We start from the raw sequence: 13,056 nt of genomic DNA on the forward strand, positions 1-13,056 counted from the left end.
CATCATATCTTGGTTTCATTAAATGCAATGCTTTTGATTTTTACTCTCGTCTGCAATTTCACCATGTTCATCCAAAAATGGTGCATTATAAAAGGAACCCCCATTCTTGTGTAGTAAAAGTAATGATCTATCCTTTGGCAATAAAAATATTCCTACTTCATTGGCACATTCCTTCAAATAATGAGTAGTACATTGACCCTCTTTACAACCAATTGCTTGTTTTTGCACATCTACTACATCACCACAGAATAAACATATAGCTGGATCTTCAATTTCCATATTAGGATTGTTGTGTTTATCCAGGTAGTAATACTTTGTGAAAAAGAAATCCAACCTCTCCGGTAAATCCACAAGCCTGACGATACCAGGGTACTCTAATTCCTTTTTTACATGAAGAACATTCTTGATTTTGTTGGAATTGTTTGAAAAATTGATAAAATCATGGAAAAGTCTAGCTTCACATGATTCATGATCATTGAATGCATGTAAATAGTCACAGATGGGTCTAATCTTCAAAAAATTACACAATCTATCGGCTTCAATTTCGGTTTCCGGGTACAAAGAAAAGTCAATACTATCAATATTTGCACATTGAACATAGGCATATATCGCGGCTCTTCTCAAAAAGGGAGTTGCAACTCGTACCAACATTGAGTAAATAACATTGCCAAATCTTTTATCATCAAGCAAGTTCACACTTGAAATATCAATAAATCCCCACAATTTCTTAAAGCAGGTAGTTACATCACCAACAACATTTTCTGGGATGTCAGCAATAGTCGGAATATCAAGTATAGAATATGCCCAATTCTTCTTCAAACAGTTTTCACTAACTTCCTTAACAATTATATTCAAGCTTTGTATTAAATGGCCAACAAACGTTGTTTCTAAAATGCAATTGAACGAGAATCCCAAAGAAGGCAATGGAAGTACACTAACCAAACTTTGAAAAAAATCAGCTTCCAAGATGGACTGGTTGATGGAAGATTTAGATAATGAGAAAATATGGGCAAAAATTTTGGCAAATGCATCTGTCCTTGGATTAGGAAGATCTGACCAGTTTTTAACTTTCATCAAAATACTTGAGTTCCGGAATTCATTCAAAGTTCTCATGTTAATTAACGAGTTGTTTGAAAGTTGGTGGATAACCAAGCTTCCATTACTGGATACACCACGCAAGGAAATTTCAGTTGATTTTATAGTGTCAACCAATATAAAACTAGAATCTGCCTTGAATATATGCGGAAAGGTGAATAAAGATAGTACTTGAAACATATTGTTTAGCAATACTCGGAAGTGACGTTGTTCAGTCGAAAATTCTTTTGATGGATCAATAGATGATATCATTTCTTTCCCGATACTTGTCAAAATAGATGTTGAATCCAATTCTTGTTCGGAATATGTAGTAAATGTCTCCATCCAAGCTTTATTTTGAGTTTGACTAATATCTAAATCTGCAAAAGTATTCTTGCCAGTGTGCGGTTCCAAAAATTTGACCAAACTTCTATCATTGCCCGACCATAAAAGGGGAATAAAAATATTGTTCAATGCTTTACAAAGTGGACAAAGGAATTCTCTTCGATCAACATTTTCTGGAGTGTTTCTTGTGATTTGATTTTGTCTGTTTCTACTATTGTTAAGATAATTGAGATAACACTGATAATGCATCCCATGTCCACAACTCAGTGACACAACATGGCTTTCGACATAATCATTTAAATTAAAACCGGGACCAATAACACTACTATTTCTTGTTTGTCGCATGAATGAACTCCATTTCTCAGTAGGTGGATTGTTGTGTAAAGATTGTCCACAATCCATATCAGATTCACCTGAGTCTAGATCAACATTATCTGAAAAAGCCTTCAAAAACCAATATTCATCATCAAAAGGGACATTTCTGAATTCAGAAGATTTTGAAATATAGGTTATGATACCAAAGGGACCTGCATCTTGCGCAGCATTTTGACACAACATACAATGGCTATCTGGAAATTTCCAAGCAGCATGATCTTCAGAACAATTCTCCATTTCAATATCACTATCGCATTCAAGGTTTTCAAAAAGATTCTTTCTAATAAACAGAGACTGTTGCTTTTTGAATTTTGCCATCAACTTGGCTTGTCTCTCTTTAGCTATGCGTTTCTTTTTACCTGCTTCATCTTCACTAGCCAAATTGTCCGCATTCAATTCAACCACTCTCAGGTCAAAATTTTGGATTTGAGACAGCATAGTGGAAACAACTTCACGATTTCTTTGAATCAACACTTTAAAGATGCTACGGATTTTGGTATGAGTCGACTTGTGCTCCTCCTTAAGCAACACTTGATATAATAACGACGCAATGGACGTTTCAAATACATCAGAAACCGTGACAATTCTACTAGAAAAATATCCATACTTGTCAACATCGACGGTTTGCTCTAGACTGCAAATGTGAATCAAATGCAAAACTGTTTCTAATAAACTTTCAACCTCTGCTTGGGTATTGTTACAAATGTAAAGTAATGTCATGATTAAGAAGTGCATAAAATGTGTTGACGTTGAAAAATTTCCAATGTATTTGTAGATTCCCAATTCCTGAGGATTAATTACTTGTGGTTCAATGATGATATCACTGACTTGCTGACATGTTTTTTTACCGATCCTTTCTTTCACAAATTTTATAGCATCATCCTTTATATTTGCCGTGTAATGACAGTAATATGGATTAACTTCATCGAGGAATTCATCTTTTAAATAATAAACTCCAAAATCATTTGATCCCTTAGGTGCCTTGAAAGTAGTCATTTCTTTTAATATTATTTCAAATCTTCTGTCAGCAACAATATGATCTGGCATCTGAGAACAAAGTTTTGAATATCCCATCGGACCAAAACACAAAGTATGTATAATTTCTCTTTGCACTTTAATCTTCAACAAGGTCTCTTCATCATCTCCCTTCAAGTGTACGTCTTCAGTTAACAAGTGAATAAAAAAATTCAAACATTCTTCAAGCATGTACGGTAATGTTTTTTCGTCATAAGTGGTGAATCCTGTATCTTTTAGCCAATCATCATATAATAACCAACGGTTCAATATCAAAAATGTCACAATGTCTGGGTGATTAAAGTTGGAGAATACTTGAATCAAGAACAAATCTCTGGCATAACCAAAGTCTCGAAGACTTGTATTCTTATACATCAGCAATTGAGATTTGACACTGAAACCATTTCTTACCCAAAATCCAGCCTTAATCTGTGACATAAGAACAATAGTCTTAATAGGGTAATCGAATAATGAAACAGCAAGACTAGGCAAATTCGAATCTCTAGGATAAAGTCTTTCCACGGCCTCAAACACTTCTACCAACTGCGAGATATCATCAAATTTAGCAAATTCTATTAACCAACTCAAGAAGGAGTGAACAGGATGCAAGAAACTAACTTTATCACCATCTACAGTAGTGCCGAGGATACACTCACGCGTTAATGGTTCCACAATATATTTTTTCATATCATGCATATCAACATCGACTTCATTGTCCACTAATCCTGGTAATTCACAATTCTCTAGACGGTGCAAGAAGGTGAGAACATATTGTATAGCAAGCTGGTAGTTGCGTAATATTCCAATCGAATCAGTTTCCCTGGTAGTTTTCAATGCACTGGCAATCACTTCGCCAAATTGATAAAGAACCAGAACGGCTTGGAAAAAAGCTGTGTAATCAGGACTTTCATATTCAACGTGGTTGGTTTTTTCTCGTCTCATGACTGGTCTACCTTGAAATAATAAAAGCATATCACACGTCATTGGAACAATATTGCTATTCGGAATAAACTTTGAGTTTTTGCTTCGTGTTAGAATATAGCTAATGTCAAAGAAGATTTGGCCCCATCTACGATTCTTCAAACTTTTAATAGATACTTGATGTGTCACATCAATGTTTTCTGGTGACTTGATACACCCAGTAGTTAAAAATGAGTATATTGAAGACAAGATTCTAGTCAAATCACCATGTTTGATTATTTCTGCTGAGTTTGTAGGACATGTAAATAATTGCGTCGATAATGTAGGCATAATACTAAGTTCCGGTTCTCTATCCATAGTAAGATACATGTCAACAATTGTAGGATAAATGTCAACATACTGACAACAAATAATATTCTTGTAACACAAATTTATGATTAATGAAGTTGAGTACATGTCGTGCAACAAAACACGGGTTGCTTTCCATAGACGAACATCCAAATAGATTAAATACTGAAGTCTAGACCCATGATGGCTCACATTTCGTTCATATTCAGTCATATCAAGGTTATAATCACATTCTTCACAAAGGTCATTTGATAATTTCCACTTGGAAGACTCAAACAACCAATGAGTATCATCCCCATTTTCTCTTGAAGGTATTTTTGGGATTTTCAATGATGGATCTAAGAAACCCAACTTATAATTGTAACTTTCATCATTTTTCCCATTGACCAATAATCCATTCTCCCATTTTTTACAAAACGCTTTACAGTACAAATTCCTCACCACAGTATTAGTTCTAAAAAGTTCACTTTCCGTGAAATCATTAAGCCACACAACAATCTCGTCTAACATATCTTCACGAAACACATCCCTGTGACTTCTAATACATGTTGCCAAGCCAGTGGAGCTTAGAATTTTCTGCCTTTCCAATAGAAGTTTTATATTCCTGGAGCTAATAACTTTAGCTTTGCCAAATTTTTGGACCTTATCTGTAACCATTATGGCAAAGTCTTTAACTTTTTTACTAGCTAAATGCACTCTCTGAACCGCATCTCTATAATATCTGATCTGGTCATTGTACAACATCAAATAGTACTGGTCGTTATTACCATCAACAAAACTAGCATCATCAGAACAATCATATTTTCTAGGATTCAAAGTACTATTCATTGTATTTAATTCAATTGTAGCCATTGTAGTTTCCTCTGGATCTTGATATTGTAAATCACAGTGAATTAAAACATCAACCATATAATCCAAAATAGTCTCTATTGTAGTCAAGATAGAACTTGCCAATGCTTCGGGTAATTCACGTTCATAAATTGCCACATCATCTTCAACAACATTTGCATAAGGACAAAATAATTCTCTTGTCCAAGCTTCTGGATCTCCACAATCACAAACACCACCATTTTCTCGTTGACAAATTCCAATATGAACTTTATGCCCTTCGTGATATTCTGGTTGGAAACAATGGGAACACAATGCACAAGTGTCATCAAATCCACAAGTCAAACATCTATGTATAGGTTCACCTTTACGGAAAATTCTTCCACATGGCAGATTCTTATGGAATGCTCTATGAGTATGAGTATCGTGTCGAAGATTAGTTTTTGATAATAAGGATCTATAATAATTATTAAACAACCAATCATATTCCCTGTCGATTTTCTCAATCATTTCATCTCGAGTATATTCTCTATTATCTGTGAATGAATTTAAAAATAACCAATCTAAATGTTTCCCATTATTTGAAATCGCTAGAAATAATGCTTTTCGAATCTCTTTTCGAACATCTTTATTGAAATCGAAGTTTGCATTCTTTGGAAGTTGCAATAAGAACTTCTTTAATGAAAATTCACAATTATCATGCACATCCATAATAAATAACACACTGATCTATTCCCTTCTTCAATGAGTTCCAAATACTTTTGTTATATATGGCGGTTGGTGATATACTTGTTTTTGGTGGCTAAATTGGATAGTGACAGGCTAAAAAAACAAACAAAAAAAAAAAAAATTAGAGTAAAGAAAATTATTTGGGCAGGATCTTGCCACAGGAGACAAGACAGCAGAATGAAGGGAAAGACAAAAAAAAAAATTGGCCGCCCATAAATTGATTGTCCTCACCAATACTTTTTTAATAGCATAGACAACAACAACAACAACAACAACAACAATCCCCTTTCGGCAACAGGAACCTTGTTTTAAGTATATTTAATTCCAATCAAATTTATCAATTCAATTCATAATGTCAAGTCCCGAAAAGTTTTATTATCAACCAAGTATTGAAGCAAACAAACAAAAATTACAACATATCCATGATGTGGCCTCATTAGCATTAGGAGTTGGGTCAGGGATATTAACTCTAGAGTCATTAAATGGATTCATATTTTATTTAGTTGGTATTACAGCAACTAATTTGTTGTTTTATATAATATGTGGTGAAAGTAAACCAAGTAAATATTTCAAAAGTCCCATACAAGAAGTTTTTCTCAATGGAATTTTCAGTAATCTTTCTGGGTTTATCATGATGTGGTGTTTGGTTTATGCTTTGGTTAAATCGAGTTTATAGATACAAATTTAATAAATTCTACAATTATTTCACGACTAAAGAAAACACACTCTCTTTTCAATTTTTGTATTCTTTTTTAAGTATTGTTTATAATGATATGTACTAAAAATATATGAGATCAATAAGGGGCATCATCATCATCATCAATGCTTATTCATTTAAAACAACATAGTTAGCTGGGAATAAACCAACTTCACCAGTCTTGGAATGCTTACCTTTCCACCAGTCATCATCAACAAACTCAATGTCAACAATTACATCACCTTCAGCAAAACCAATTTCGTTATCTTCATCTTTTTCATAGTCATATTCAGCAGTGGCTGACTTAGATTCGGATTTCAGTGGAGCTTCTGGTTCTTCTCTAGTTGGCAAAGATGGAGCAGCTGGTGCATCTTCCTTTTCAGCTGGTTTTTCATTTAAGCTAACATAAGAAGCTGGGAATAAACCAACTTCACCGGTTTTAGAGTGTTTACCCTTCCACCAATCTTCATCGACAAATTCGATTTCAACAATCAAATCACCTTCATCAAAACCAATTTCATTGTCTTCATCTTTTTCGTATTCATATTCTGCAGTAGCAGTAACAGAATCTTTCTTTGGTTCTTCAGCTTGTGGAGCTGGTGGAAGGTTTCTTGCTGGTAAACCTGGGGCTGGAGCAGCAGCTGGAGCAGCAGCTGGCTCTTCTTTTTCTTCTTCTTCTTCCTCTTCTTCTTCCTCTGGTTCAGGTTCAGGTTGGACTTGTCTGACAGGTGGAGGTGGCAAGTTTCTAGCAGGTAAGGTAGCTGGTTTTTCTTCTTCTTCGTCTTCCTCGTCTTCTTCTTCTTCTGGTTCTGGAGCAGCTTGTCTAACTGGTGGTGGGAGGTTTCTAGTTGGAAGAGATGGGGTAGTCTTTTCTTCCTCTTCTTCTTCTTGTGCAATCTTTGCTTGTTGTTCAAATTTCTTAGCTAAATCAGAAGCATGGTGTTCTTCAACTTCATTATCACCTTGGGTGGACTTGGCCCCATCATTGTCATCATCATTAGCAACAGTCTTATATTTACCTCTTTTTTCAGCCCAAATTTGTGCTGGAGTTTTACCATTTTCAGCACCAAAGTTTCTTGATAAACCACCAACCACTTTATCCTTTTTAGATTCAGCAGATTGGTGACCAAAAACTGGTTTTGCGCCAAATGATGGAGCACCACCATTTCCAGAAGCATTGGCTTTATATTTATCAGCAACAGAATTGGAAACTTTTGGTTTTGGCAAGGAAGTCAATCTGCCATCACTAGATGGAGAATGATCATATGCCTTCATTCTTTCAGATAATGGTTTTGGTTTTTCATCATCCTCTTCTTCATCCTTGGAGGATTCTGCTTTGAATGGTTTTGGAGTGGAACTAATGGTGTCTGATTTTTGTTTTCTCAAATCGTCAATGTTAACCTTGGTTGGTTTATATGAAGATGGAACATTTTCCAATGGTTTCTCATCAAAGTCTCTTTCTTCTACATCTTCAGCATCGCCCCAGCCATTATCTGTGGATGGTTTTGCAGCTGGTTTTGGTTTGAATCCAGATGGGGTTGGTAATACTGGTTTTGGTTTGACTGGGGCAATTGGTTTACCAGTAGATTTTGGAACAAAAGATGGAGTTGAAGATGGTTTTGGTGCAGGACTTGGTTTGGCAACAATTGGTTTTGACATTGGTTTTGGAACAGTGGTATTTGATTTGGTTACTCCGGAACCTTGGGTAGAGTATCTGGCACCGGCAGCAGCACCAACTCTGTTTAAGAATTCATCAACATCCAAATCATCTTGATCTCTGGCAGTTATTTGAACGTGGTATCCGCTAAAGACTTTAGAAACTTCAGCAAAATTATTGGCAAATGACAATCTCAATTTAGCTGGAGCATTGTCTGGACACCAACCCAATAAAATAACTTTAGAAACATCTGATCCTGGTACAGTGACTCTAGCCAAACCAAATTGAACTTGTCCATCAGTAAAATTTTCAACAAATTCATCTAATGATCCATTACCAGTTTCGGTAACATCCAAGATTGCGTTTTTGTCAACGGAGTAAACCACAAAGGTTGAGCTTGGTTCTCCTCTAACGACATTGTCATAAGCTTCTTGAAGCTTTCTAGAATTGGTTGATAAATCTATTTTTTCCATAACTGATCTAATAGTTGTAAGTTCTTAACAAAAGTAATTGAACAGTAACAATAAGGGGTGGTGAGTTGTAACTAATCTCTCTCTATTTTTTTTCGTTGAATCGAAATTTCAAGAAGTACGAGAGAGTGGAAGAAAAAAGAAAAAGCCATGATGTTGTTGTTGGCGGCGGCGGCAACAACGACAACAACGACAACAACGACAACAGCGAGAAAAACGAGAAATCCGGACTTGGTTAGAAAAACATGGCGCATGCCGTGGGTAAGCTGCAAATGATCTCAATATCTATTTTAGAAATACAAAAACATCTAACATAAACTAGCTAATTCAAATCTTTCAACTTTTGGATAATTATTTATCAACTTTTTCATTGCAATACTTCTTTCACCAACTAATTGCAAATCATCTATATAAACTGCTTTAACCCCTCCTAACATGTAGCCCATTTTATTTAATACATCACTTACCATCATAGCTACCGTATTGAAATCATCAATGTTACGTTTGGAATAATTCATAATGAATGGATCCAAGAGTTCCAGCTCTTGTTTTAATCCGAAATAAAAATATGTGTTTTTTAATTGCACAGGGTGTGGCTGAGTTGAATCGAAAATCGACTGACCGTAAGTTTGAAGCACATCCCAGATGAACTCCTGTATGTAATCTAAACCATTGAAAAACATAAAATATACTTTTCCATTGTAAGATTTCAGTGACGAGTTATCAGCCAAATATTGACATAAGCTTGTGAAATTAGGTAAATATGTGATGTGTGAATTTTTTGGGATTCGTTTGTTGGTGAGATCTTTAATTTGGGACAATTTGGAGTTTATTTGGTCTTTTGTTCCATCAGAAACAACAATGACATCATAGTCAGTTATTGGAACACATGTAAATTTCTGAATCATTGTAATGGATGCAAAATAATAACAAATTCTTAGCTAATCAATTACGCTAGATACTATATTATGAAAAGTGGTAAGAAAGAAAAAAATTCCTGTATGGCACTATATGAAAGGGAAAAAAATATAGAAAGAAGAAATTTCATTGGACTGATAAGGAATTACTATCAATTTATATAAGGCAATTTCAACACCTAAGAATTTCATTGCGGAGAAAGTTGTTCACTCCTTGTTGGTTGTCAACAATATAAATATCTGGGGCATTTACTCCTCTAAAATAAAAAAGTGCCGCAAAATTTTTTTTTGTTGTTTGGTGTTTTCTCACATTTTGGTTTTTCACACCTTTCTCGGTGGGAATATCACCATACACAATATTATGGAGGATTACTGTTATACAAGGAGGTGAAGTATTTATTGCTCTCAAATTCCAAGACATTATTTTTAGCCATCTTCACCTTCAACCTCCACATCGTCATCTCCACCATTCAACTCAACATTTTGAATACTAATATCCCCAATATGACTTTTGTCTTTTTGTCTCCGTTTGTCCCCACATTTCAGTTTGAGTACAAATGCCGTGAGATCCTGACAAGAGAGACATTTTTTTTTTTTTCATTTTGTTTCTACGAAAGGACCTATACTAGTTACAGAAGTGATTCAAATATGGCAAAAAAAAACACGTTGAGTTATGACAAATCGGAATATTTCGGAGTAATTATTATTAGTATAACAACAAAAATAAAACGGTCCACTTGATCTGAAATGGGGAAATACTGACTTTTTTTTGAATTTGAATTTGAAAAGTGGGGATCGTTCGATATTAGCATAATTTCCCATTGATAAATAGTTTTGCAGTAGTTTAATTGACCAGTTTGATATTGCGTGGTAGAAGCAAGTATTTAAATGTGGGAACTTCTTTCAAAGATTTAAACGGCATGTAAATGGCTGAATGGTAGGTTCTGCAAAATTAGATATACCGATTAAGTTTGTCATTTATTAATGACAAAACCAACAAACAGGTCCTATAGTATAGTTGGTTAGTACACAAGGTTTTGATCCTTGCAACTTCGGTTCGAATCCGGATAGGACCTTTTCTTTTTTTGGTTTTTTTTTTATCTCTTGCGGTGGAAAGTGGCTTAATCCATACCATTGGGATAAGATAAGCCATTAAAAGCGCCTACAATGCGGGGAGATGCTACTACAGTAATACCCCTATTTTACTTTTTATTCATTGCTTGGAAAGCTAGATCGAATCTCGGACCTTAATGTCTCATTAATAAAAAGCCTTTATAAACAAATAACCCTAGAAGATGATCAATGAAGTTACACCAGATCCATATAAACTTTCCAATGTATCTGGGTTTCATTGGAAAAAATAGCAATTTTTCTTTTAAAAAAAAACTTTTTGTTAATCAGCAATGTCCAATATCCGCTTGTATCTGTAGAAACCTAAGAACACATCTGTTAAATAACAGTACTTAACTCCAGTCAACTAAAGGAGGGGAGACGGTTGGATCCCCCAAACGGAACAATGGAGTTAAACTGGTAATAAAACAGCAACTCGCTCGTTCCCACACGACTGGCAACTGTAACGGTACCTGGCGAAAAGTCAAAAAGAAAAAAAAAATGAACAGGAAAAAAAAGAGCTTCAATACAACTTTATCGTCATTCATTTCTTCTTTTCTTTCATTTTTTTTTTCATTTTTCTTTTCACTACTTATAGAGTATCATCAATATGAGTTCAGATATTAGTAGATCAGAATCGCCATTAGTGGAATATGATGAATCTGTAAATATTATTGACTACCCAAGTTCCTTTAATTTGCTTGAGTCTGATGATCGTCCAGATATCAGGGGTATCACATATAAATCACTGACTGATCATTTGAATTGTCCTATTTGTCAACAACCATTTATCAACCCTTTGACAACGATATGTGGTCATACATTCTGTAAAGAATGTATATATGAATGTTTTAGAATGGCAAAAAGAAATAGTCGAAATTCAGTTACATCTTTGAATAATAACACCACTGAAGATATGACAGGAAACTGTCCTCTCGACCGAACTCCACTTGATGCGGCCAATATCAACGATTTATTCCCAACACCTTTGATTGTGACAAATTTAATAGATGAATTGAAAGTATACTGTTTGAATAAAGAAAGAGGTTGCGAATGGGTAGGCACTAGATGGGAATTGGAGCATCATGTCACTGACTCATGTGGCTATACTGGTATTAGATGTAATGGTATCAGAGCAGATGGAACAACATGTCAAATAACTATTGAAAGAAGGTTTGAAGATAAGAATTCTACAGAATGTGTACATAAGATTTTTGAATGTGAATTTTGTAATCAGAAATTGACAAAGATCAATGAGGAGAAACATCTAGAAGAGGAATGTTTATTTAACTATCAAGTGTGTGAATTATGTGGCAATGATACTATACCACAGAAGAACATGAAGAAACATCAAGAAAATTGTCTTAAAATGGCAAAATTTAAATGTCCTGCTTATGAAATTGGATGTCAGTGGTCAGGAACCAACGAATCATCATTGGAATTGCATTTGGACAGCAATTGTCAATTGTACCAGTTTCTTCCGACGTATACTAAAATGATGGAGAAAGTTAATTCATTAACACTGGAGAATGAGTTTTTGCAGAAACAGATCAATAAAATATTGGATTCCATAATTCAAGGGAAAATCACTAATCTCGGATATAGTGAGTCTATTGAAGAGATTGATAAGTTCCTGTCGATTGAGGATCAAGATAAACTAATGTATTTGAATTTTGAAGTGGATCGATTGAAACATGAAATAAATGAACGTTTGATTCCATTTATGAACAAATCACAAGTCACTGAACAAGAAAATGTTGTAAATAATTTGATTAATGATAATTTTATGATGAGAGAAGATATGAATATGCAACGTATGATGATTAATAGTCTACGAAAACAATTACAATTTTTGTTATTTGCCCGAAATAGAAATGGGGTCAATGGTAGCGGACTTATGCTGTCATTATTGCCCACTCAAGATGATCAAGAGATGTATGAGTTTGCAGTTTCAAGAAATAGTTCGGAAGAAAGGCTTAATTTGAAATTATAAGATTATCAAGAATACTAAAAAGCAAATCCATAGTATGTATCTCTCTATGTGCATAAATACGTAGGACCCGTGGGTACAAAAAAATATTTAGAATCAACGAATGTATCATAACTCAACAGTTCGTGTGCGTGTGTGAGTTTATATGTTTGATTATTTTGTGGATGAAAAGTTTCTTTTTTTCTGTTAACTCCCGTGAGATGCATAAAGCGGGGATAATGGATTGTTCAGTGAGGGAGAATTAACCCCGACTAACAAATTGTCTTCAACACAAGGTTTCAAGGTTTTGAAATGAATCTCATATGCACAGAAAGTAGTTTACCATAGAGGAATGAAGAGATCAACGCTGTTGATGAGCCGAGAATGCTCTTGAATCAATAATCACGCGTTATGATCACTCAAGTGTAGGAGCAGTTATTCGACAGAGAGAGAGAGAGAGACCAACTTGGAACTGTGAATCTCAAGAAATGCTAAAGCAAAGAAGAAAATAGAAAATTACCATAATAAGCAAAAGACACCATAGCACATAATTGCTATTTAATTTTTTTTTTCACATTTCCTCTTAATTAATATACTTTATG

The 13,056-nt window shown here is 34.6% G+C and overlaps 5 protein-coding genes and 1 non-coding gene across 6 annotated transcripts; 3 read left to right on the forward strand and 3 right to left on the reverse strand. All coding sequences in view use genetic code 12, as the record gives it.

Annotated features, from left to right (window-relative positions):
* Window positions 1-18: 18 nt before the first annotated feature.
* CTRG_00340 (putative ubiquitin-protein ligase) lies at window positions 19-5,616 on the reverse strand (the record flags this gene model as incomplete). The annotated part of the gene is made up of 1 exon (XM_002545513.1): window positions 19-5,616. One exon carries the CDS (start codon window positions 5,614-5,616, stop codon window positions 19-21), a length of 5,598 nt encoding a protein of 1,865 aa, XP_002545559.1.
* A 370-nt stretch (window positions 5,617-5,986) lies between these two features.
* Window positions 5,987-6,310, forward strand: CTRG_00341 (uncharacterized protein; the record flags this gene model as incomplete). Its single annotated transcript, XM_002545514.1, has 1 exon — window positions 5,987-6,310. One exon carries the CDS (start codon window positions 5,987-5,989, stop codon window positions 6,308-6,310), a length of 324 nt encoding a protein of 107 aa, XP_002545560.1.
* Window positions 6,311-6,460: 150 nt separating this feature from the next.
* ABP1 (Abp1p) lies at window positions 6,461-8,461 on the reverse strand (the record flags this gene model as incomplete). The annotated part of the gene is made up of 1 exon (XM_002545515.1): window positions 6,461-8,461. One exon carries the CDS (start codon window positions 8,459-8,461, stop codon window positions 6,461-6,463), a length of 2,001 nt encoding a protein of 666 aa, XP_002545561.1.
* Window positions 8,462-8,766: 305 nt separating this feature from the next.
* On the reverse strand, window positions 8,767-9,366 carry CTRG_00343 (uncharacterized protein; the record flags this gene model as incomplete). Its single annotated transcript, XM_002545516.1, has 1 exon — window positions 8,767-9,366. One exon carries the CDS (start codon window positions 9,364-9,366, stop codon window positions 8,767-8,769), a length of 600 nt encoding a protein of 199 aa, XP_002545562.1.
* A 1,012-nt stretch (window positions 9,367-10,378) lies between these two features.
* On the forward strand, window positions 10,379-10,451 carry CTRG_06336. The gene has a single exon. It is a non-coding gene; the product is annotated as a tRNA-Gln (tRNA).
* Window positions 10,452-11,095: 644 nt separating this feature from the next.
* Window positions 11,096-12,478, forward strand: CTRG_00344 (uncharacterized protein; the record flags this gene model as incomplete). Its single annotated transcript, XM_002545517.1, has 1 exon — window positions 11,096-12,478. One exon carries the CDS (start codon window positions 11,096-11,098, stop codon window positions 12,476-12,478), a length of 1,383 nt encoding a protein of 460 aa, XP_002545563.1.
* Window positions 12,479-13,056: the final 578 nt, after the last annotated feature.

This window comes from Candida tropicalis (genome assembly GCF_000006335.3).
Source record: "Candida tropicalis MYA-3404 genomic scaffold supercont3.1, whole genome shotgun sequence".
NCBI classification, from domain to species: domain Eukaryota; kingdom Fungi; phylum Ascomycota; class Pichiomycetes; order Serinales; family Debaryomycetaceae; genus Candida; species Candida tropicalis.